The sequence below is a fragment of the Taudactylus pleione genome, unplaced genomic scaffold (genome assembly GCF_031769625.1).
Source record: "Taudactylus pleione unplaced genomic scaffold, aTauple2 ptg000194l, whole genome shotgun sequence".
NCBI lineage: Eukaryota > Metazoa > Chordata > Amphibia > Anura > Myobatrachidae > Taudactylus > Taudactylus pleione.
Window position 1 is genome coordinate 366,476 of NW_028284596.1, and position 26,171 is coordinate 392,646.

The 26,171-nt window shown below is 47.4% G+C and overlaps 1 protein-coding gene across 1 annotated transcript in view; it reads right to left on the reverse strand.

The window, feature by feature from the left end:
* The window catches only part of SLC9A5 (solute carrier family 9 member A5), a 137,782-nt gene that overhangs the window by 100,658 nt on the left and 10,953 nt on the right, over positions 1–26,171 (reverse strand). The window contains exon 2 of the mRNA XM_088476767.1: positions 4,077–4,379. Coding sequence (XP_088332893.1) covers positions 4,077–4,379 — 303 coding nt within the window. The remainder of the gene's footprint in view (positions 1–4,076; positions 4,380–26,171) is intronic.

The following is a 26,171-nucleotide window of genomic DNA, read 5'->3' on the forward strand; positions in this document are numbered from 1 at the left end:
ATGCGCAGATGTGCAAACATCGCTCGGAACGAGCGTACTGCCGCTAACGAGCGGCTCTGAATGAGGGCCTAAAACCAGTTATTATTGGCTAAATGTGCATGCTATCTATTTTAAGAAAAACAAAATATATGTTTGAATGTCATTAGCCCTATGCCATGATGCAGGTGTAAAGCCGGCCCCACTGACATCACTAGTGATGTCAGTGGGAGTGATTTTGGCTCCGATAGAGCCAAAATCACTGCGGGCCTTGCGGTTGAGAAACTCAACCGCAGGCTTCGGCTCGCAGTGGCGATGGTCAAGACCATCGCGACCATCAACCTGCACGCTCGTATATGCTGTGGGTGGTGACCCACAGCTATACAAGCGTCCAGGAGGACGCTCCATAATTATGGAGGTGGGCCCTGATTCAGAGCGAGCGCTCTGGTCAGAGCGTCCAGCTCTGAATCAGGGCCTTAGTGTATAAATAAGGCACAGCCGATGGTGTTCTGTGAATACTCTTATCAATAGATGAGACAGATAATAAAAAGTGTTAGTATACGCCGTTTATCAGAATAAAACCTTTCCAGACAAGAGGTAACAGAGCAAAATTCTATGACAATTATGCTAAATAGATACAACACAGGTGATATAGGAACAATAATTTATAGGGGTTGCCCAGTTTTGGAAATACCCCATAAGCTGATCTGTCCCTCCATACAGTAAATTGGGGAGTTCCCTACCCAGGTCTCTTCTTCCTATAAGGCCTTGTTATTGGGGGGGGGGGATGTCAGTCCCTCCCAGCGCGCTCAGCCCTCCGTGTGTCCCCACGCCCAGTGGCAGTATTATGTATATTGATCTATATTGTCAGCCCCAAGGTACAAGGGAATTGGGTAAAGGTCTGCAGGCTATGGGAGGAATGGCTCCGGTTTGTGTATCCGATTCTTATTAAACACAGAATTATAGATGTGAAATGTCCATAGTTCTAATAGACAACAGGTAAAGAGTTATCCTAATAATTGTACACAAGTGACACTGTTTGTGTTGTGTAATATTATTGATTTCCGCTATAATATCTGATCTACGAATCACTCACAGTTGCTTTTGGAGCCTATTTAATGTATGTTTAATGTCATTTTCAGTGTTGTATTAGTAATGACAGGATGACGTGTGTAATGTATAGTGTCAGTCATCCTCGCATCACAGCTAGACAAAGAGCAACAAAACCGAATATAAAATATTTAACACAAACAGCAGAGATCTCATTACACAAAACATGAATCACAAGCCGGGGAAAGCTGTAATAATATACTGCAGCCCCCGGGTGTGATTGCAATATAGGGACAGTGACTCAAACAGCAAGCACAGACAGATAGACAGACAGACAATTACCCACACAGTCCATGGGCCTTATCTGAGATCCTTATACACAGACACCCACAGTCCATGGGCCTTATCTGAGATCCTTATACACAGACAGTCACCTACACAGTCCATGGGCCTTATCTGAGATCCTTATACACAGACAGTCACCCACACAGTCCATGGGCCTTATCTGAGATCCTTATACACAGACAGACAGTCACCCACACAGTCCACGGTCCTATTCTGAGATCCTTATACACAAACAGACAGTCCTCCACCCACACAGTACATGGTGCTTATCTGAGATCTTTATACACAGACAGCCACACAGTCCATGGTCCTTATCTGAGATCTTTATACACAGACAGTCACACACACAGTCCATGGGCCTTATCTGAGATCCTTATACACAGACAGTCACACACACAGACCATGGGCCTTATCTGAGATCCTTATACACAGACAGACAGTCACCCACACAGTCCATGGTCCTTATCTGAGATCCTTATACACAGACAGACAGTCATCCACCCACACAGTCCATGGGCCTTATCTGAGATCCTTATACACAGACAGACAGTCATCCACCCACACAGTCCATGGGCCTTATCTGAGATCCTTGTACACAGTCACCCACACAGTCCATGGGCCTTATCTGAGATCCTTATACACAGTCAACCACACAGTCCATGGGCCTTATCTGAGATTCTTATACACAGACAGACACCCACACAGTCCATGGACCTTATCTGAGATTCTTATACACAGAATTTGTGACTATAAACAAATGTAAAGATTTTCTCTGGGAATAAAAAAAAAAAGTCCTGGATCAATTAAGCAATAATGAAGGTGCTTGTTTGGTTTATAAATAGATGCGTTATTACACACCTGCGAGTGGGCAGGAGTTCTAGAATGGACAGCTAAACAGTGAAGGAATATTGTAATAGTACATACATCCATCGTACGCCTTATCACCTCCTGGATATGAACACAGAAGCTACAAACTCTCACAATACAGGTAAATAACCAAAACCAGGTAAGTAGCCAACACACAGGATATATGAAATCGCACATGGATACACTGTATATTATTAGTGCAAACATATATTACACATAAATATATATACTAATATATCCCATATACAAAGTAACAGAAAATCACAATTCAGCACATTTATTTAGCTGCAAATAGATTTAGCCTGAACCACCCCCCTCCTGCAGCTTTCACTAAAAACATTGCTTTCTAGCCATGATTTTATAACATCAGGCTACTGTTTATTTATGGTGCCCTGAGATGCGACGCAAATTTGCGCTCTAAATACAACTGTATCCAATGTAGAGAGCTCAGAAGCGCTGGGTCGCATCCAATAGCAAGAAATATAAACCAGCTCTTCCTGTTGATATAAAGACATTGTTGAAATTCACAGAAGGCAGTTAGTAAAAAAAAACAATGTATTTAGTAAAAGTTGCAGGGTGGTATTAAAATCATTTGAACGTTAAGAGCGCTTTTAAGGCAGTTCAGTGACCACCAATGTTGGATAACACAACACGGGAGCTCAGTGTGAATCGGTAGCGCCAAGCGTCTTTTTACCTTCAAATGCATCTTATTCGCACAACGATGCAAATAGATAGCACTAACAGCTTCTGCCGATTACAATGATATGCAGCATGCCTATGTTCTGTGTCCGTCTGCGGGTACATCTGCATGTGACATGCTACGTTACAGTGTTACAGCCGCTGACGCTGTAACGTAGCATGTCACATGCAGATATACCCGCACTCACACACACAGAATATAGACATGCTGCATATCATTTTACTCAGCAGAAGCTGCTTGTGCTATCTATTCACATCATTCACACATAGGCATGCTGCATATCATTTTACTCAGCAGAAGTTGCTTATGCGACCTATTCACATTGTTGTGCGAATGAGACGCATTTGAAGGTAAAAAAGACGCATGATAAGACGCTCAGCGCTACTGAGTCACGCCACGCATGGCGCATGGTTTAATGCGCCAGGAGGCTAGATTAGGACACATCTGTAAGCATGTAGCCGCAAGCACATGAATCCCAGGGTCCGCCCCTTATTTATTGTGGCCGATTATAGGACAAGGCTGGAAAAGTTACTGATCCGTAACCTGTCTATTCTATTACGGGTGGGCTGTAATTAGGACTGTGCCAGAGGGGAGGCCAGTGAGGGTGCAAATCTGAAAGGGGACACAGGAAATTTATATTTTAGGTTCTGATCGTGGGCGCTACTGTGCGTCAGCGATAGGTGCACTGTAATCTGGGTTTAATTTATTTGTAAAATTCACTTTTTTATTCAAATACTGCGAAGATGACATTTTAAAGGACATTACATTGGACTTATTTTTATAATAAAACGCCGCATTTCAATTTAACAAGTCTCTTATTGCAGAATAAAATAAAAGTATTTTGATGTCTCAGGGATATTTTGTTCGCATTATTAAAGATGTGCTGCAGGAGTTTCCTTAATATTTCTACCACTAGGGGCACTGTTACAAAGGAGTTTGTGGATAACATTTAACTATACAAAGGCTGACATACCAACTGGCTGCTCCTATTGGAGGATACATTCTAACATGCATAGTAATGCAGTTCTGTTCCAGGCCTGGAACGGACAAGGGTCTTACTGAAGCGGTATTTCACCCTGTAATGACAATAAACCCTATGTACTAATAGACAATGTGATTCACTGATCCTTGCACTCACCCATGAGCCCCATCAGCTTCACCCCCCACAGGGAAATTCCAGTTGCAAAGGAGTTCCAAACCGTGCCCACCACAGCGTACATGAGAATGGCGCCAATGTTGTCGAAAAAGAGACGGCTGGGCATGAAGTAGCCGGAGTCCAGGACTATGGGTGGCAGCAGGAAGAGGAAGAACATACTGGGCTCCAGCTGGAACTCTGCTCTCTGAGCTATGGCCAGAACGATCCCTCCGAGGGCCAGTCCGAGGATGATGAGCAGGCAACTCTCCGGGACTACCGAGGTCACCTTCTTGGATAGGTGGAAAACTGCAACACAAAGCAATTACAACAACACATGGGTGAGGAGGCTCTGCACCAGGACTGTACATGGGGACCTGCTATATACAGTAGATGCTCCCCTACTGTAGATTATAGAGATATTAGGAGTCACCAAGGAAATCGATGTCCATTAAAAAGCACAAGGCTGTAGGTCCAATGCTTTTATACAAATCACAGAAGAGGTGACTTCTAATAGCAGTAATACATTACAGTAGAGGCAGAGCCGGCCCTTGGTTTAGGCCATATAGTCGATTGCCTAGGGTGCCATTGCTCCAAGGGGTGCGCCCAGCTGGTATAGTAGCCTACCCCCACATCACCCAGCACACAATGACAGGAGGAGCCTCCAGCAGACGTGACCTCTCAGCAGCGGCACTAGTTGGCGACTGTCGCAGTTCTGCAGGGAGAGGACGTGTCTGCTGGGGGCTGCTCCACACATCTCTCCACCAAGTCAGCGCCAGAGTGCGGACGGACAGGGGAGCCGCCAGCACACCTTGTCAGCTGCCAGTGAGGAGACATGGACATCAATTTGTGGCATATTCATGTGAACGGGGGGTGGCACAGTCATGTGATAAGAATCTCAAAGTATGAGCACAATGCCTGATGGTGCTGGTGGGCCTGGCAGCAATTTAGGGGGCATCAGCTACAATACTGAATCATGAATCAAATTGGTCAGGGGCCGGCTCTGAGTAACTAATCTTCCTTATAATACACAAGCAATGACATCAGACCACACCGATAATAAGTGATGACATCAGAACTCACCGTTAATTATTAATCACAGAATGTTAGATTATCATCACTTGTGTATTATATAATGATAAAGACATTAGTTAAATCTTATTAAGTGATGTTTAATATGGTCTGGCTGATAAGGAAGTACATTAAACTGTACACACAGACCACCCAAGTTAAGCAGATCAGGAAATAATTAAAATAAACACTGCACTATATATATATATATATATATATATATATATATATATATATATATATATATATATTGTTTTGAAGAAAAAAAATGAAAATGTTGGTAAAAATATTTTCACAATTAAGCAAAAGTGTTGATACTGAAATTGCTATTTAAAGAAGACATAGGACGAGAAGTCAGGTATAGTATTCATTTAACATTACATTTTGTAAACATTAGTTCTTAATGTGTTTTTTTTTTTATTTGCCCAATTAATTGCCATGCCATTTACATTTTTATTTTACACAAATGTTAGCCCCTGAATTTTTGTTTTTAAACAATTGACTCCCTTTTATACAATTGTGCTTCTTTGCTCAAGTCCTACCTACGGGAAACACATTTGACTGTCAGCTTAGGTGGTTTTACTCCATTATTGCAAGTACAGCATTGAAAGGTTTATACGCCAGGGCTTGACAAATCCCGGGGGCCAGGTCCCCATGGCTACCAGATTTTGCTGCCTGGCTACCAGATTTTGCAGTGAGGGAGGAAGCAGAGCCTCGCCAGCTCCGGCGGAGATTCATACCTATAGTATTGCGGTGTTCATATCATACACAGGAGTGCATGTGCTGAGTGTCACCTGCGGTGACTGCTGTGCCTCTGTCCGTCCCACCCTGTGCTGACGACTCCTCTCCATCCTGGCCTGCTCTGATCCCTGCTGTCTGTCCCAGTCTACGCTGATCCTCCTGTACGTCCCGGCTGTCTACTGTCTCCTATCTCCGGCTGCATAGAGCTCTCCGGTAGTAGGGTTTATGCGTGGCCAGGGATTGCGGAGCGGCTTCAGAGTGATAGTGGTGTGACCACGAGGGAAGGGGGGTTTTGTTGTACTTTCTGGCACCATTATTTTATGTGAAATGTGGTCCGTTATTACTGGAGGGTGGGGGGAGGAGCAGGGGAGCTGTGCAGAGCAGTAAGGGGGCCTCCATTATACTGTATCCATTCAACTGTGACCATTTTGTGGACTAGTATAGTGTGTATAACAGTTATATAACACACAGAGCTGTGCTCCTCACTCACTCCTGTAATTTTTTTGGGGGGACGGTGGTCTGGCTCCTACACTTTCATCCTGGCTCCTAGATTTCAGAAAAATTTGTCAAGCCCTGTTATACGCCATTGCGACACGACTAGGAAATATCACTGCCCCTCCTTATGGGCTTACTGTTGCTTGGTTAGTGGGGAAATATAAAATACAAATGAAAATAACAGACTATCTACACCATAGTACAGAGGCACTTAAAAGCTGCAAATTACAGCGTAATAATGGTAAAGTATGATGCATAAGGAAATATCTTTATTGTGGGCAAAATTAGAGTTTCATTATAATTTTGTCATACAATGGCACTGTATAGGAGAAGGGACTTGTCAGGCAACTTCTAAAAACATGGATTAGATTGTAAGCTCCATTGGGGCAGGGAATGATGTAAATTACTGAAATATTCTCTGTAAAGCACTGTGGAATATGGCCCTGATTCAGAGCCGCTCGCTGCTGGCGGGCGCTCGCTCAGAATGTGGGCGTTTGTTTATTTATTTATTTTCTCCGGCCGCTCGCAAAGCTGTGGGAGACCACCCACAGCTTGTGCGAGTGGCCAGGAGACAGTCGCGATTATCGCGACCATCGGGCTTGCAACAAGACCCTGGGGTAGGGTCTAGCTGCCGCAAGCCCGAGTGGACTTCCTGCTCTAATAGAGCAGGAAGTCCACTACTGACTGAGCGGTGCAGCTGTGTCACAGAGACACTAGTGATGTCAGTCAGCCCTCCTACAAACGCTAGGCGTTCCTAAAGGAACGCCTGCATTTGTCCGGCCACCCCCTCTACCCGCCCACAAAACGGGGCGAGATGTCATTCAACATCGACAGCCGTCCCGTCTTTTTGCGAGCCCCGTAGCGACTGAACTTCAGTCGCTCAGTGGGACTCGCGCACGCCAGACACTTGCAAGTGGCTCTGAATCGGGCCCCATGTGTGCACTATATAACTAACTAAATAATAATAATACTAATTCTATACCCCTTAAACTATAGCATGTATTGTGTGTGGTTTAATAACAGGGAAGAAAACCACAACCAGGGGCTGGCTGGCAACTTTTAGCCTGAGGGGCAAGTACAAGACAGTGGCCCTGATTTACCGATAATCACTCCACTCCGTAAACATTCGGTATTGCGTACAACTATGAATCAGGCCCTCTGCTAATACTCTTATGCAGGCCTCCAGTAGTGCCCCCAGTAGTGAGCCCCCCTATGTAGTGCCCCTAGTAGTAAGCCCCTTATATAGTGCCCCCAGTAGTAGCCCCCAGTAGTAAGCCCCTTATATAGTGTCCCCCCATGCAGTGCCCCCAATAGTGGTACCCCTTATGCAGTGCCCTTTAAATAGTGGCCCCAGTTGTAGTCCCCCCCCTATGCAGTACACCCAGTATTGCCCTTTATATAGAGCCCCCCAGTAGTGGTAACCAATGCAATGCCCCCAGTGGTAGCCCCCCCATGTTGTTCCCCTAGTAGTAGTCCCCTCCCCTTGTAGTGCCCCTAGTAGTATTCCCTCCATTGTAGTGCCCCTAGTAGTAGTCACCCCTTGTAGTGTCCCTAGTAGTAGTCCCCTCCTTCTAGTGTCCTTAGCAGTAGTCCCCCCCTTGTAGTGCCCCTAGTAGTAGTCCCACCCTCGTAGTGCCCCTAGTAGTAGTCCCACCCTCGTAGTGCCTCTAGTAGTAGTCCCCCCCATGCAGTGCCCCTAGTAGTAGTCCCACCCTCGTAGTGCCCCTAGTAGTAGTCCCCCCCATGAACCGCCCCCCCCCCCCAGTAGACACACGTAATAAAAATAAAAGCACTTACCTGAATCCCCGCTCCCACCGCCGCCATCCGCTCCTCCGCCCGTCCTCCTGGGCAGCTATGCATTATGGGAGAGACGTCATGACGTCTCTCCCATTACCCACTGCAGGAGCCGGAAGATGGCCCAGCTCCGGCAGTGGACGCAGCAGCAGTCAATGAGAGTCTGCCAGACTCTCATTGGCTGCTAATTAAAACAAACACACAGCTGCCGGTGCCGATGGCTGAGTGTTTGTCACTGTGTAGTGCTGACCGAAGACGGTCCGGTCAGCACTACACGCGCGGTGCAGTTGTTTCACAGAGACACAGTCTGCCCAGGGCACGGGGGGCACATGGCACCCTGCCCCCCGGCCCAGCCCGCCTCTGACCCCAACAGATATTTTTCCCACAGGAAGAATGCTCCTGAGTCTTGTTTGGTATATTGTTGAATTAAATATATGTACAGAGCATCCGGAAAGTATTCACAGCGCTTCACTTTTTCCACATTTTGTTATGTTACAGACTTATTCCAAAATGGAATAAATTAATTTTTGCCCTCAAAATTCTACACACAATACCCCATAATGACAACGTGTAAAGTTTTTTTTTAGATTTTTGCAAATTTAATAAAAGAAAAACAAACTAAGAAATCACACGTACATAAGTATTCACAACTTTTGCTCAATACTTTGTTGATGCACCTTTGGCATCAATTACAGCCTCAAGTCTTTTTGAATATGATACCACAAGCTTGGCACACCTATCTTTGGGCAGTTTCGCCCATTCCTCTTTGCAGCACCTCTCAAGCTCCATCAGGTTGGATGGGAAGCGTCGGTGCACAGCCATTTTCATATCTCCAGAGATGTTCAATTGGATTCAAGTCTGGGCTCTGGCTGGGCCACTCAAGGACTTTCACAGAGTTGTCCTGAAACCACTCCTTTGATATCATGGCTGTGTGCTTAGGGTCGTTGTCCTGCTGAAATATGAACCGTCGCCCCAGTCTAAGGTCAAGAGCGCTCTGGAGCAGGTTTTCATCCAGGATGTCTCTGTGCATTGCTGTATTCATCTTTCCCTCTATCCTGACTAGTCTCCTAGTTCCTGCCGCTGAAAAACATCCCCACAGCTTGATGCTGCCACTGTAGGGATGGTATTGGCCTGGTGATGAGCGGTGCCTGGTTTCCTCCAAACATAACGCCTGGCATTCACGCCAAAGAGTTCAATCTTTGTCTCATCAGTCCAGAGAATTTTGTTTCTCTTGGTCTGAGAGTCCTTCAGGTGCATTTTGGCAAATTCCAGACGGGCTGCCATGTGCTTTTTACTAAGGAGTGGCTTCCGTTTGGCCACGCTACAATACAAGCCTGATTGGTGGATTGCTGCAGAGATGGTTGTCCTTCTGGAAGGTTCTCCTCTCTCCACAGAGGAATGCAGTAGCTCTGACAGAGTGACCATCGGGTTCTTGGTCACCTCCCTGACTAGGGCCCTTCTCCCACGATCGCTCAGTTTAGACGGACGGCTAACTCTAGGAAGAGTTCTGGTGGTTCCGAACTTCTTCCATTTAGGGATGATGGAAGCCACTGTGCTCATTGGGACCTTCAAAGCAGCAGATATTTTTCTGTACCCTTCCCCAGATTTGTGCCTCAAGACAATCCTGTCTGGGAGGTCTACAGACAATTCCTTGGACTTCATGCTTGGTTTGTGCTCTGACATGCACTGTCAAGTGTGGGACCGTATAGAGACAGGTGTATGCCTTTCAAAATCATGTCCAAACAACTGAATTTACCACAGGTAGACTCCAATTAAGCTGTAGGAACATCTCAAGGATAAGCTCAATTTTGAGCTTCATGGCAAAGGCTGTGAATACTTATGTACATGTGATTTCTTAGTATATTTTTTTAATTAAATTTGCAAAAATCTCCCAAAAACTTTTTACATGTTGTCATTATGGGGCATTGTGTGTAGAATTTTGAGGAAAAAAAAAGAATTTATTCCATTTTGGAATAAGGCTGTAACATAACAAAATGTGGAAAAAGTGAGGCGCTGTGAAGCTCAGTGGAGCTGGCCGGGAATTAGACACAACACATCAGTGCTAGGCTGATGCACTGTGAGCTCTAACGGGATCGTCGGAAGAGGGAGTTTTCACTCCCCCCGATCCGGCTGATGAAATGGTAATACAGCTCATTGGTAGTGCTTCCTGTTTCGTCTCGGTAAAGAGGTGAAGCAGGAAGCATTATAGCAGAACGCTAAGTGCCGCTATATAATACATCTGCCCCATGTGCTTTAATATATGAGATTCTCATGTCCAGCCCACAAAATGGCTGCCTGACTGCAGCTTGGTGAAACACAGGTGCACTTTAGATGGCAGCTATACGAACAGATCTCTCTTTGTGGAAAAGAGTTTAAAAAGACACAAATGTAAAAAAAAAATCCTGTTTAAAAATCAAGAACATGTAATGGTCATACCCTGGAAATTAATTTGCCACCATGATACATAATTACTAAGAGAGGCCTCGCTAAGCTGACATGTTCCGAACAACCAGCCAGCAAGTTAATTGCAACTTCCTAAAATAGGAATTGGTTTCCCTAGTTACCAAAGACACTATTTAGATTCAAGGATGAAAAAAAAAAACAAGGATCTTTTTACTAGAAAATAAAAGAGACCCCTCCTAGTATGTAAGAGGATGCGTGTAGCCGGTAACGTGTAAGCATACATCCTAGCGCACGCATTAATCAGCAAATCAGGTTATATTTGTATGTGGTGGAAAAATAACTACAGCATCAGAGTAGCCAGAATTGCATCTGCCGATTACACCAAGCCATACATCACCTGCCCCCTGCATCGTCTCTCAGCCAAACCATCACCTCCCCCCTGCGTCGTCTCTCAGCACACCATCGCCTCCCCCCTGCGTCGTCTCTCAGCCAAACCATCACCTCCTCCCTGCGTCGTCTCTCAGCACACCATCGCCTCCCCCCCTGCATCATCTCTCAGCCAAACCATCACCTCCCCCTGCATCGTCTCAGCCAAACCATCACCTTCCCCATGCGTCGTCTCTGCACACCATCGCCTCCCCCCCTGCATCGTCTCTCAGCCAAACCATCACCTCCCCCCTGCATCGTCTCTCAGCCAAACCATTACCTCCCCCCTGCGTCGTCTCTCAGCACACCATCACCTCCCCCCCTGCATCGTCTCTCAGCCAAACCATCACCGCCCCCCTGCATCGTCTCAGCCAAACCATCACCTCCCCCCTGCATGGTCTCTCAGCACACCATCGCCTCCCCCCCTGCGTCGTCTCTCAGCCACACCATCACCTCCGCTCCTGCGTCGTCTCTCAGCACACCATCACCTCCCCCCCTTTGTCGTTTCTCAGCCACACCATCACAGAAACACACTGACACAGACACCTTTTCACACAAATGCACCGCCCCCCCCCCCCAAAAAAAATATAATGAATTCTCACCTGGCTGCTCTGGAGCTGAGAGAGCACCGGGGAAGGAACACTGACTCTGTCACCCGGCAGCTCTCAGGATGGGAATGACTGCCTGGGAGGGGCTGCGCACTTCAGCTGCAGCTCCCCTTACAGTCAACAGTCAGCACCAGCAGGCACAGTTCATTATATCAGGCACAATGGTGGCAGGGGGGCGGGTACAATGCCCTGGCTGGCGGCGCACCCCTCTGCTAGGCCTGCCGCGGCACCCAGGGCATGTGCCCCGCTCAACGTAGGTACATGACACTTGTGCATGCGGCACTGGAGGAATTATTTTAAAACAGAAGAAGGGGTCTGGTGACAGTCCAGTGTGAGAGAAGCGCTGTACATGCCCCCATGTGACATTTACTCCCTTCTTGTGCGTGGTCCACCACACACAAAACACATTGCGCATGCGTGCACACACAAACATATTTTCCTGATTACCTCAGTTAAAAATTTTGGGAGAGCAGCCATTTTGTGAGCTGAACAAACATTTACAAAATTGTAGCCTGTTGCTGCAACTGGAACTAATGTCGTCAAATGTTGTCGTGTTGTGCCTCCGTGATGTCATTGGTTTCCAGCGATCTGCTAAGGTCATGAATCCTGGTTCAGCCCACAAATTGGCTGCCACAGGGACATCACTAGTCCGTACTCCCAACACTGACCCCAGTAATTGACAGCCCGCATACGGAAAGGGGTCGTAGTCACAACCATACTTCCCTACTCTCCTAGAGTATCTAGGAGACTCCGGAATTTTGAGTATATCTCCCGGTATCCAGGTAGAGTGAGCCATCTCCTCTGCAAATTGCGTCATCATGGTCTCCCGGCTTCACCGTGATGACGCCACCCAGCCCTTGATTACTGGCCCTCCCTTCCAGGATCTCTGGGAGAAGAGGTCCACAAACTAGGCAATTATGGGCACATCAAGTGGGAACGTGCCGCATCCACTTGGCGCTTCTCTAGTGCTTCAGAAGGGCTAGGCCCCTCCCACCATTCTCCCCTGAAAAGACCTTTAAACTACCTTGTGCGCTGGTGGCAGAGACAAGTGCCACCAGCTCACCAACGTGACTGGGAGACATAATGTCGGCAGTCGGGATTAAGGTGGGAGGGTAACTGGTCAGATTGTCGACTTGGGCGTTGTGTCAACATGTAAAATGATGACATCCACAAATGTCAACATGGTCAAAGTGCCGACATGCTCATCATGTCGTTATCACATTTTAGTATAATAGTTAGGGTTAGGTTTAAATATGCACGTCGACATTTGTGTATACTGACATGTTCATGTCGGCATTTGGGCTGTCGACATTCAGAATGTGTCAACATTTTGGTGTCGACATTCTGACGGTCGACTTTTCATACCACACCTGATAAGAGGTTGGCTGGTTCCTATTGTATTAGTTAGTTGCATTCTCAGGTATATGACAAAAAAATTAAAAGGAAAGGAACCCAAAAAGTAACATTTGGAGCTTTTATAAAAGTGCTGTGATCACATTTGCCTAGCATGAGTTAAACTTAATACATTCAACATCGGAAAATGCACAGTTTAATAAAGATCAATGACTCAGACTCAGGGGAGCACTAACGCCGATGAGCAGACACACACTAAACACACCGATGTTATGCTTACATGTGCTAGGATGAGACCAGATCTTCTGGCTCTATGCTGTATGTCACGTTTTAACCTAGACAGATGCCTAATCACCTACAATACCTAATCTTCCCTGAAGTGTGGTGTGCGGATCACACCACAGAGTTACACAACCCCGGCACAGCATCGCATGGCCTGAACTAGCTGTGCGCAGCAATAATATAGGTAATTTATATAAGCTTTCAGTGGGCCTAGTACAGTGCATGATTTCCCCAGGCAGATGATGCTGATGTTTGCAAGATTCACAAATCTAGAAGTACAAACACAGGGGGGAACTGCAGGAACAGAGTGACTGGGAGAACGATCTGTTCTGCGTCCAGGTGTGCAGATGGAAGGAGCCGTGTGAAGATATTAAAAGGTGTAGTTTGAATTGGGGGCGCGGTAATGCCAGCAACGGCACATCAAAACGCCCTGAACGCGCCCCTGATTTCGCAGATTTTTGTACAGGATCTCAGGGCTACCCTAAGTTCAGCATGTGTGCACACTAAGTCTGATTCAGACTGGCACGATATGTCGGGATTGTAACCTAGTCAGGATGCCGGCGTCGGGATTCTAAACACCGGCAAATGGCAAACTGTACCCAACCCATATGGCAACATATATTTAAGGTTAGTGGTACCTTAAGTTGTCCACCCAATTAAACCCTATCTGGGTGTTGCTGGCAGGTTGGTCTTGTTATCACATTGCCCAATACATGAATAGGATTACCTCCAGAGACCAGCTGTATCTCCCACAGCGGCCGGATTGCGTGGCGGAGCCTATTTGACAAGTATCGCCACAATACGTTTCGGTTATCTATTTTGAAATAGTAAAAAAAATGTTTGAAGTCCAAAGGGCCTATGTATTAATAATCATGGCAGTGGCGTGATCATTATCAGCTCGTATAGCCACAGACATTAATTTTGAAAGCATCCCCGCTATGTACTAAATGTAGCCTGCAGGGACAGAAGTAGCGAGAACCACCGAGTCCCTGCCCGTGACATCCCGGCCACATCGGAGGAGTCTTTCACATTTTTAAAAGACTCCTCCTGTCAATCTGACGCTGCGCATGCACCTTCAGATGTGTGCGCGATGCCGATATTTACGCAGTTGAGGTTATTGGTGTACTGCGCTCGCATCTTAGGCGCAAGGCACACGATCTGCGATTGAATAGAGATCAAATGTGACTATGGTTGTAGCGAGGATGTATTAGCAAGTGATTGACAGACAGACGCGGTTTTGATGGGGGTAACAGGGGGAGTTGGCAAAATGGGTGTGATGTGAGTTTTTGGGGCGTGTATCTGCCTAAATCTGCGAATCGGTAAGCAGAAAGTTGGGTGCCAGCATTTCAGTTTCCGCGGTCATTCTGCGCGACCGTAGGATTACTCGGATGGTCGATTATCGATGGAACTGCGACTAGCGCTGAGTGTTTGTACGCACTTGCTTGGATCTGTGAAACCGCCGATGGCGTATCAATACATTTCCGGGCAGCTGCAGGCAGTAGCGTTTTTTCATACAGCAGCTGCAGTGCATTAGTGTACATCGCTCAGCCCAGTGTCAGCTTCCGGAGCAGAGGCTGCAGTAGAGGGATAATAATGGGGACTGTGATCTGCTGCAATAATTAGCCTTTTGCAGGGGGATTGCGGTTAAAATGCAGACGGAGGGTATTTTGGCAGTCACAATGCCGGCGCCGGAATTCAGACCTTTCAGAATCCCGACAGCGGCATCCCGACCGCCGGAATCCCGAAGGTAAGTAGAGTGGTTAGGGGGATGGGTACAGTTAGGGTTAGGTTTAGGCAGAGCCGTAACTAGACTTTTTGGTGCTCTGTGCCAGAGAGAGCATAAGATAGTGCACCTGAGAGAGGGCCATGGCCTCATGGGGAAGGGCCGGGGAGGAGATAGGGAGGCCAGGAGATGCTGGGGATAAATAGGGACATAATATAGTGCACCTGAGAGAGAGGGCCATGGCCTCATGGGGAAGGGCCAGAGAAGAGATAGGGGAGGCCAGGAGATGCTGGGGATAAATAGGGACATAATATAGTGCACCTGAGAGAGGGCCATGGCCTCATGAGGAAGGGCCAGGGAAGAGATAGGGGAGGCCAGGAGATGCTGGGGATAAATAGGGACATAATATAGTGCACCTGAGAAAGGGCCATGGCCTCATGGGGAAGGGCCAGGGAAGAGATAGGGGAGGCCAGGAGATGCTGGGGATAAATAGGGACATAATATAGTGCACCTGAGAGAGGGCCATTGCCTCATGGGGAAGGGCAAGGGAAGAGATAGGGGAGGCCAGGAGATGCTGGGGATAAATAGGGACATAATATAGTGCATCTGAGAGAGATTATTTAGGCACCGGGGAGGTAGGGTAGGGAAAGGGGGAGAGATTCTAACTCGGTCAGGATGTTGGCGTGGGGGTTCTGACTGCTGGGATCCCGAATGCCAGCATCCCGTACCCAACCCTTTGCAGGAAATTACTGTGAAATCTCCTGCGTTAGGGCTATTGGTACATAGCAACAATACATCAAATTATGCAGAAACTGCTGTTTCTACATAATTCTTTGAATACAAAGTTTGTAAAAAAACAAAAAACCTACAAATCCGAGCTTTCAGTTTCACTGGGCACGGCTGACCCCTTGCCAGTATCACCAGGGCAGTTGGATAGTGCAAACATTTGTTACACTGTGGCGATACAAAAATAAAAATAAATAATTATGGTGCGGCCCATTTCAAAGATGGCAACACGAATGAGCCACTCACGGCTCTCGGTTTGAGTTCAAGATAGCGCAACAAGCCTAGTCAACGCACCACCCCCTGCCGCTGGCTGACATCAGCTAACGCAAGGCAGGGACGAGGAGTCTAACAACGGAGACGGAGCAAGGTAGAGTTCCTGAAAATCATGAGAGTTAGAAGATCTGGAGGGCAGTGGCCACTGCAAAAGCATTTAAACGGGCCACTCTCCACCAGGTGAAGACAAAGGAGTGGACGCCCAGAAGTGGGTGTCGGTGAAGGGGACGGAAGCCCTGGTACTGCAGTGGCCACTGCAAAAGAGCATAAGCAGGCCACTGCTCACCAGGTGAAGATTGGAGCAGAAGACACTGGAAGCCCTGGGGCTGCGGAGGGTGCCGCACCCCATGTGAGGCATCCCAGAAGTCCTGAGGCTGTTAGCCTTCAGGTGAAACACGTGGAGGCCCAGAGGTTGGATGGCCTACTGGCTGAACCAGGCTTGGTTCAGCTGAAGACTACCGGACTGGTAAGTCCATTTTGTATGGCTGTACTTCCTAGACCACCAGGATTCAAGCACCAGGCCTGGGGATATGTCCAGGCAGTCAGTAGGCCTGTTGCATTATAGGCGGGCACTAGGCCCAGAGGACATAAGGGGGAAATAGGTCCTATAGATTCGTTGTATTTTTCCCCCTAGGTAGGCAGCAATAGGCGAGGCACTGTGGACATTAGGCTCCATCTTGTATACTGTAACTGGCCCTGGTTTGGCGGGCTGTAGGTCCGAGGCTGCAGCGGGCTTGAGGTCCCATAGCGGTTGTGTAAAGGCACACTTGGTCAGGCAGTCACCAGGGCTGAGGCGCCATGGCAATTAGGCCCGGTATAGTATTGCTTTGGCCAGATTGATAGGCAGGCACTAGGCCTGGGGCACAGAAGGATATTTCGCCCGGTAGCAGTTGTTAAAAGGTCCCTGATTAGGTGGGCACTAGGCCCCATGGTAGTGATGTGTAGATCCCATTACTAGGTAATCTAGATGTAGTGTGTTACTCTTCCCTTGCAGGGACCAGGAGTTCTAGTTTATGTCCGCGTCCAACCTGCGCTCCAGGACCGTTGACTGTAGTGTCATCGGCAGCTTGTAGGTGACAGCGAGTGGTGTGAGGTAAGTGCCTAACTACACCTGAACCGCAGCAGGCTTCTGCACCCCTTCAGACACCCCTCCACAGTGACACAGCATCAGTATCTCTCTTCCCTCTTACAATGACATTCAGGATCCGGATGCTCTTCCAGCTCTCTGCCGCACTGTGCGATCTCCCTACACTTTCCCCCCGCGGCTCTATATAAACTGCCATTTCAGTAAAGTATTATTAAACACGCTTAGAACATAAGTCACCCCCAGCTGCGCAGCACACACTCCTGCCCGGAGACTACTCCATTCCCCCTGCTCAGTCACTTAGCGAGAGAGAGAGCTGATTTTACCACAACAAGAGGCCTAGAACTGCATCTGACTGAATAACGCACCATGGTAACACTTTCTGCACAAAGACATCTTTCTCACACTCATAAATCAGTCACAGGTAACAATCTGGGAAACAGCATGAAACAGAGAAAAGGCGGAAGCTGGATCCCAGCAATGAGACGGCTTCAGATCTAGCTTCAACAGTAACAGAATTCACACCTCGCATGCTCATTCAGAGGAGGCTGCTATTTAGGCATAGCGCCCCCTGAAGGCGTGAGAGTGACGTATGCAGAATAGGAGTATTCGCAGAAGCCGACGGTTTTAAATGCGGGACTCACGTGCTCGGACTGGTGGTCTATTCAGTCCATTCGAATGATTGGGGGGATGAGTTCTGCTGTTCGGTGTACGATGGACTGAAGGATGGATGAGCACTTGAGTTAGGCAGAGATGCTATGATTTAGGGGCCTATTCGTCAAAATATGCGGTGACCCCACACAAGTTAAGTATCTGACTTGAGTCGCGGGCGTAGATACAATTCTACCGGAACAATTAAGTGCGAGGAAAGCTGCTCCAAAAGGCACATTTTCGCTACTAATTAGCAGCGGCAAAAGTTTACACTAGACTTAGCGTCCATGTGAGAACTTGGTTGATGTATGCGCATAGCGAAGGCCAAGAGGAAGCTGAGGGATCCACAAGGATCCGATAGGAAGGAGGGAGGCTCATCAGGCTAAAGCCATCTCCAAACGTGACTTCCTGCATTCGAGATCGATGAATAGACGTCCCCTATACTAGTGCACGGCGATGCGTGCCACTTCAGTCCCATAAGAGACCCGGGAGACCTCCGTCATATCTCCTGCATAACTGAAATGGTGAACGTCTTACGACTCATATTTTAGTTTGCTTAAAACCTGTGGAAACTGAAGTTTTCTTCTGCATGTATAATGGGGCATATACAATAGTGGATAGACCACTTAGAGAGATGGGAACTAGTGCAGTTACATAGATTAAGCTGCTGAGAGAGAAAACATGGAGCATGTAGTAAGAGGAGGATGCCAGCCGAGTGTTGTGGGCATAGTGCATGGGTACCTGGGATATTTGGTTACTGCTAACTCTAAGGGGCAATAAAATCTCCAATTCAGTGGAGCTATTTAACAATCTCTTCTTCCCGGGACAGCACTTCCAAAATTAGGCACTTTCCCACTGTAAAGTCTTTCGCTGCGGGCTTATTGCGGCACTGAACAACTTCCCTTCCTGGAATAAGGTACTGGGCATGCCCTGCCGACTGACACAGTTGGTAAAGCCCACTTTCGCCACAGCACTACCAGTGGGAAATGCCAGCCAATGCCACCCGAAGATAGCGTTAGATACCTGGGGCAAGCTTTAAACAGCTAAGCTTCTTGGAGCTTGATAGATTGGATAATATCGCCATCCCAATAGAGGTGGTGATGTCCACTGTTAACTGTGTTAAGGGCCCCATACATGGTGCGATTATGCACCTTGCGATGCCACGGCAGATCCGACAGCCAACATATCGGAAGGTCCACACACACGGAGCAATCCGCTGCCCGATCACCTGATATGCCGGCACCCCCCCTCCCCGATGTACTGTACAATCCCACGGGAGCGCGCACTGGCCGATATCATGCCCACGCGCGGTACGATATAGTAGCAATATCGTTCCAATCCATCGGATCGGCTGTTATATAGCACAGTGTATGGGATCGGCTGCTATATCGCACAGTGTATGGGGGCCTTTAGAGTTAATTTATCCAGTGTAAAGGCAAAAACAGGTCCTAAAATGACCATCTTGCTGCAGTTTTTGCAGGAGTTAAGGCTTGATAAATAGGCCCCTCAGTACCCTTAGGAATTAGGAGTGTTGAAATCTGACAGTGCTTCATTGCATTTGAAGCAACTGGAAGAGAGAGAGAGATGATCCTATAAAATGTTGAATATCAGCTCCTGAGCAGTTTTGGGTTCTAAAAATTACAGAGGCCATAATGGGGTTATTACTGCCATGTAATGAAGTGACTAATTTATCAAAACTGGGAGAAAGATAACATTGTGAGAGATAAAGTACTAATTAAATCAGCTTCCAATTTACATTTTGCAGGCTGAGTTTAAAAAAAATGATAGGAGTTGATTGGTTAGTAATTTACTTTTTACAATTTTATCTCTCTTCAAGGTTTTATAAATATCCCCTAAGTGATATCTGCAGTGATGTGAACGACAAGAGACTGCAATAAGGCTGAGCAAATATATATTTATCATATACTTATTTCACAAGAGGTAATTGAGCTTCACTACCCCCGCTTCCACCGCATTACATCTCCTCTACATGTGCAGGGGAACATGTCTGCCAGCCCCCAGGATCCTGAGGTGGGAGAGAGTTATGTCTTTAAATGTACAGTATATGTGCCTCCTGTTTTACATTAGCCACAACATTTCCCACTAACAACTAAATTATAGTCCACAACTGTGCCACAAACACACAATAGTAATAAACTACTGCAAATAACCATTATAATCGATTGAGCAACAGCAGATGTCTATAAGGGCCACTTTTTATATGACGACTGTTCCCCGATATTTGGAAAATCACAGCATGAATTTATTTCCGTGGCTTAATGTGACTGTATTGGTAGGATTCGGGAATCAAACAGATTACAGTGGTCAGGTGAAGGATAAAGAAAAGTTCCAGACTCGTCACAAGCACAGAGGGGGATCAATCCAGTGAGGAATGAGATTAAAAAGAAAAGAGATTAAAACATACATTTAATTAATACTGTGTAAGCAGGCACAGCCTTCTCTCCAACTACAAATAATAGTAGATTTTTTTTTTTTTATGGGGGGAGACCGACGCCCCTACATTATAAGTCTACATGATGGGTCAGCAATAAGACTACACAGTGTATCCAAAACAGTACAACAACTTAGCTATAGACTCGATGAGGTTTCTTGCACTGGTCAGATGTTTCCTCACCAGCAGATCTACTAAACGACTGGAAACCAAATGCACCACAGGCACATGGTAATATCCATCACCAAGCATTCTCATACCCCGTCCTCCTCCTGTGATTGGTTGAATATTATCTTTTACTTACAGATCACAAGAAGGTATCTGCAACGCGGTACAGTGATAAGAGACGCAATTTACATCAATGAATACTATAAATATAATAAACCCAAGGACACAGTTGAAGGCAGGGTTATAGGGTAACTGTAGGTAGAGGGTGGGTTAGAGTGACTCACTATGACTTGTAGAAGCAAGAAATGGTTATCTGCGCAGAGGGGGGAATAGCAACACAGGGCTGTAGCTAGGGTAGTGCGGCTGGTGCCATCGCACAGGGCACCACAGGTCAGGGGGCGCTGTTTGGGCCTGTCAAATTTCTGTTTATTATCATTCCCACTTATAACTTTATCTTATTTCATCCCCAGCATCTCCTGGCTTCTCCTATCTCTTCCCTGGTCCTTCCCCATGAAGCCATGGCCCTTATTTGGGTGCATTATGTCTCTTTGAAAAATGAGGGGGGCGCCAATGCTCTTTCTGACACAGGGCACCAAAAAGTTAAGTTACGGATATGTAGCAACATAGCACTCAATGGGTGGACAGACAGGTCCTGAGTGGCCAGGGGAAGAGGAGCAAAAGAAACAAGAGTACCGGGTGACAGGAATAGTGCTAGGGGGAGAGAACAAGGGAAGAGGACACGGTCCATGCGAGCTTGCTGTCTAGCCGCGAGCCACAGGAATGGCTCATGCCTCATTTGCGGGATAGGTTTTCGCCTGCAGCCTATGAAGTCGCGAGCAGAAAACAGGATTTTGGTACTTAGCGATAAATCCCTTTCTCCGATTCCACAGGGGACACTGGAGGACTTCAAGACAGTGGGGGTATAGACGGTGCTGAGTGGAGCTAGGCACTTTAAATTTAAATGAAGTGTGACTAGCTCCTCCCCTCTATACCCCCCTACAGGCCAGTATTAGAACCGAGCCCGAGGGGAGCAGAGAAAAAGATTGACAGAAGAGGAGGAGGCGAAAGTACACAAAACAACTGAAAGTTGAAAACAAAGGAAAATAGAATGAAACAAGAGACGACAAACATGTCTCTAACATTCATAACATCACCCTAGACAACAAACATGTCGCCAACAGGCATAACAGGTGTGGCAGGAAGAACAGCGCAGGGTGGGCGTCCAGTGTACCCTGTAGAATCGGAGAAAGGGATTTATCGGTAAGTACCAAAATCCTGTTCTCTCCTTCATCCACTAGGGGACACTGGAGGACTTCAAGACAGTGGGGACGTCCCAGAGCTCCCATCTCGGGTGGGAAAGCGCTGAGAACCCTGTAAAACAGACCGACCATATTGCGCAGAAGTTGCAATGGTGTCAAATCTGTAAAACCGAACCAAAGTATGCCGTCCTGACCAAGTAGCTGCCCGGCATAGAGATTCCATAGAAACGCCTCGAGCAGCCGCCCACGAGGAACCCACTGAGCGAGTGGAATGTGCGGTAATGGAAGATGGAGGTTCCCTAGACGAGGCCATATGCGCCTGTCGTATGGTCAGACAAATCCATCGAGCCAACGTCTGTTTGGAAGCTGGCCAACCCGGACGAGCAGCATCATACAAAACAAAGAGAGTATCTGTCTTACGAACGGCTGCCGTCCTGTCTACATATATGCGAAGAGCTCTAACCACATCCAAGGATCTAGAAGAAGGAGAATCCTGTGGAAGAACCGGAACCACAATCGGTTGATTGATGTGGAAGGCCGAAACCACCTTAGGCAGAAAATCCATTCTGGTGCGGAGCTCAGCTCTATCCTCATGAAATACCAAATATGGTGGGCGACATGATAAAGCTCCCAGCTACGACACCCTCCTGGCGGAAGCTAGAGCCAGCAGAAGTATCACCTTCCATGAAAAATACTTCAATTCCACCGACTCCAAAGGCTCGAACAGCGAAGACTGCAAGAAAGACAGGACGAAGTCCAAGTCCCATGGAGCTGTAGGAGGAACAAAGGGTGGTTGTAATCTAACCACACCCTGCAGAAAAGTTTACACGTCCGGTAATAAGGCCAATTTCTTTTGGAAGAAAACAGAGAGTGCTGAAATTTGTACCTTCAGAGATCCCAACCGAAGGCCTGCAGAGAGACCTGCTTGCAGAAAAAGCAGAAATCTGGGAAGACTGAACTCCATAGAAGGCAGAACTCTACGTTCGCACCAGGTTACATATGCCTTCCAAATACGATGGTAATACTTGGAAGTAACTTCCTTTCTAGCTCTAAGCATTGTAGGAATCACCTTGGAAGGTATCCCTCTACGTCTTAAGATGGCCCTTTCAACAACCACGCCGTCAAACGTAGCTGCTTTAAGTTTGGATAGAGTAAAGGACCCTGAAGGAGCAGATCCTCTCTGAGTGGTAAGGGCCATGGATTGTCTACCAACAGGAGCTGAATGTTGGAGTACCAAGCTCTGCGAGGCCAGTCCGGAGCTATCAGCAGGACCTTGGCCTGTTCCCTCTTGATGCGTTGAAGGATTCGAGGGAGAAGGGGAAATGGAGGAAACAGATAAATGAATTGGAACCGCCATGGTGCTGACAGTGCATCCAAAGCCACCGCTTGTGGATCCCTTGTTCGAGAGCAGTAAAGGGGCAGTTGATGGTTCTGCCTGGATGCCATGAGGTCGACCTGCGGAAGACCCCACCTTTGGACCAGCTGCTGAAACACCTCTGGATGTAGAGCCCATTCTCCTGGATGTACATCCTGACGGCTGAGGTAATCTGCCTCCCAATTTTCGACGCCCGGAATGAAGATTGCTGAAATCGACCTTGCGTAGTTTTCCGCCCAGATCAGAATCCTGCCGACTTCCTTCATGGCCGCACGACTTCTGGTGCCTCCTTGTTTGTTTACGTATGCCACTGCTGTGGCATTGTCGGACTGGACCCTGACTGCTCGGCCCCTCAGAAAGTGAGCTGCCGTCTGTAATGCGTAGAAAACTACTCTTAACTAAAATATGTTGTTGGGAAGAATAGATTCCTGTGCTGTCCAGCATCCCTGGAAGTGATGCTCCAGAATTACTGCCCCCCAGCCTCTTAGACTCGCATCCGTGGTAAGAAGCGTCCAATCCCACTCTCCGAATCTCTTTCCCTCCGCAAGGTGAACTGAGTTTAGCCACCACAGTAGGGAAATCAGAGTCTTGCGTTGTAACCTGACTCTTTTGTGAAGAAACAGGTGGGATTCAGACCATTTTGATAGAAGATCTAGCTGAAAAGGTCTGGAGTGAAAACGACCATACTGGACAGCCTCGAAGGCTGCCACCATCTTCCCCAGAAGTCGGATACATGCATGAACTGAAACCTGCCGACGTCGACGTCGAAAGAGCAACCTCCCCATCTCCTGAATGTAAGTTATCTTGTCCTGGGTAAGGGACACCCGTTGAGACACGGTGTCCATGATCACTCCTAGAAACTGCAATCTCTGTGTCGGCTGCAGATGCGATTTGTGAAAATTCAGGATCCATCCATGACGAATGAGGAGGTTGTGCGTCACGGTGATGTCCTGTAATAGTTGATCCTTGGAATTCGCCTTCAGGAGTAGGTCGTCCAGGTACGGAATAATAGTGATTCCTTGTTTCCGAAGGAGACTCATCATTACAGCCATAACTTTTGTGAATACCCGTGGGGCCGAAGATAAGCCGAAGGGCAAGGCCTGAAACTGGAGATGTGAATCCCGAACTGCGAATCTCAGGAAAGCCTGGTGAGGTGGCCAAATGGGAATGTGAAGGTAGGCGTCCTTGATATCTAGAGATACCATGAACTCGCCTTCCTCCAAGCCTGCAATTACCGACTGAAGAGACTCCATCTTGAACCGGAAGATCCGTAAGTATGGATTGAGATCCTTTAAGTTTAGAATGGGGTCTGACAAAAAGACTGGAGTAAAATCCTTTTCCCCTCTGATGACTGGGGACTTGGATTACCACTTTCATGGACAGAAGCTTGTCTATTGCTTTCTGTAAGACCACACTTCTGTCGTTGGAAACTGGCAAACCTGTGGTAAAAAAATGATTCGGGGGTTGCAGTTGGAAATCTAGCTTGTAGCCCCAAATTATTATATCTCGGACCCAAGCGTCCGCACAGATTTCCGTCCAGACCTCGCTGAAGTCCCGAAGACGCGCTCCCACTCTGGGGTCCCCCAGGTGAGAGGGAAGCCCGTCATGCACTGGGTTTAGAAGTGGACTTAACTTCCTGTAGACTCGAGCCTCTGGTGGCTGCGGTTCTACCCCGACCTCTGGTACCACGGGACGTTTCCTCTGAAACGACCCCGTGAACGACCCGAGGCCTGAAAGGACCGAAACGAAGGTCCTGAGTAAGATCGTCTAGGTGTAGGAGCTAACAGACGGTAGAAAAGTGGATTTACCTCCAGTAGCCTGAGATATCCATTTCTCTAGTTCTGCCCCGAATAGTAGATGTCCAGTGAAAGGAAGTGCTTCCACAGCCTTTTTGGATTCCGCGTCAGCATGCCAAGTTTTGAGCCACAGCGCCCGCCGTGCTGAAATTGCCAGAGCTGAAGTTCTGGAGGCAATAGAACAAACATCCTTAGATGCTTCTCCAGGGTAAGCTGCCGCTTCACCAATATGTTCTGCTAACGGAATGAGTTCCTCCATAGGTAGTTGATCTTTCATTCCGTCCGCCAATTGCTTAGCCCAAATTTCAATAGCCTTGTTAGTCCAGCAGCTAACGATAGCTGGACGAAGAGTCACCCCTGCAGCGGTGTAAATGGACTTAAGAGTGCTCTCCAGTCTCTGATCGGACAAGTCCTTTAAAGACGTGACTCCAGGAACAGGGAGCGTAGTCTTTTTTGACAATCGCGATACAGATGAATCTACCGTAGGGGGAGTTTCACAAGCCTTTCTATTATCTGCTGGAAAAGGGTAAAAAGATAATAAACGGCGGGACATCTGAAACTTTTTATCTGGATGTTCCCAGGCTGTCGTTAGAAGGGAATCCAGCTCTTCCGATATAGGGAAAGCCGTAGCTTGTCTTTGTTTCTTAAGAAAGAAAGACTGTTTTGTAGGACCTGAGGGCCTGATTCAGAGCCGGACGCTATTTGCGCTCGCTCGTCCAGAAAAAGGGGCTGGTTATTTAAATTGACCGTTCGCTCTTTGCGGTCTGTTGACGCCTCTATGTCTGAACGAGTGAACAAAACATGCAGACTTTTTTTTGTAAAAAACGCCCCCTGGCCGCTCGCATCATACGTCATCTCCGCTATTTATTTGATTAATCAAGTACATCGAAAGGCGTCTGAACTGCTCGCAGTGCTTGTGGTTGGATTTTCCTACCGCAATCATGCGAACAGTTCAGGCTAAGAGACAATCAAGTGACGTGGTCGATGACGCTGCTTTGGAAATCCCCTCCATAGAAACAGCTAGGGATCTCGCCCATGCTGGTTCCTCTGTAGCAGCTGACCTGTAAGCCTCTCTTTCTCTGCGAGAAGCCTCCAGTTCAGCCGAGAGAGAGGACATAACAGATGTAACCTGCGTCCAAGACGGTGGTTCTGACATCTCTGCAGATTGCTGATCCGTATAACAACCGTCACACAATCTGGAGGTAGATGACTGTCCCTGTGTAAATTTTACTCCACACTTTTTGCAGGTAAATAACTTTTGCGAAGCCTTAGACCTGCCAGTCATGCTACATACAGACCCCACGCAAAACACAAAGAGGTTAAGTGACACGGTAAGAAAAACAGAATATACTGGGGTACAG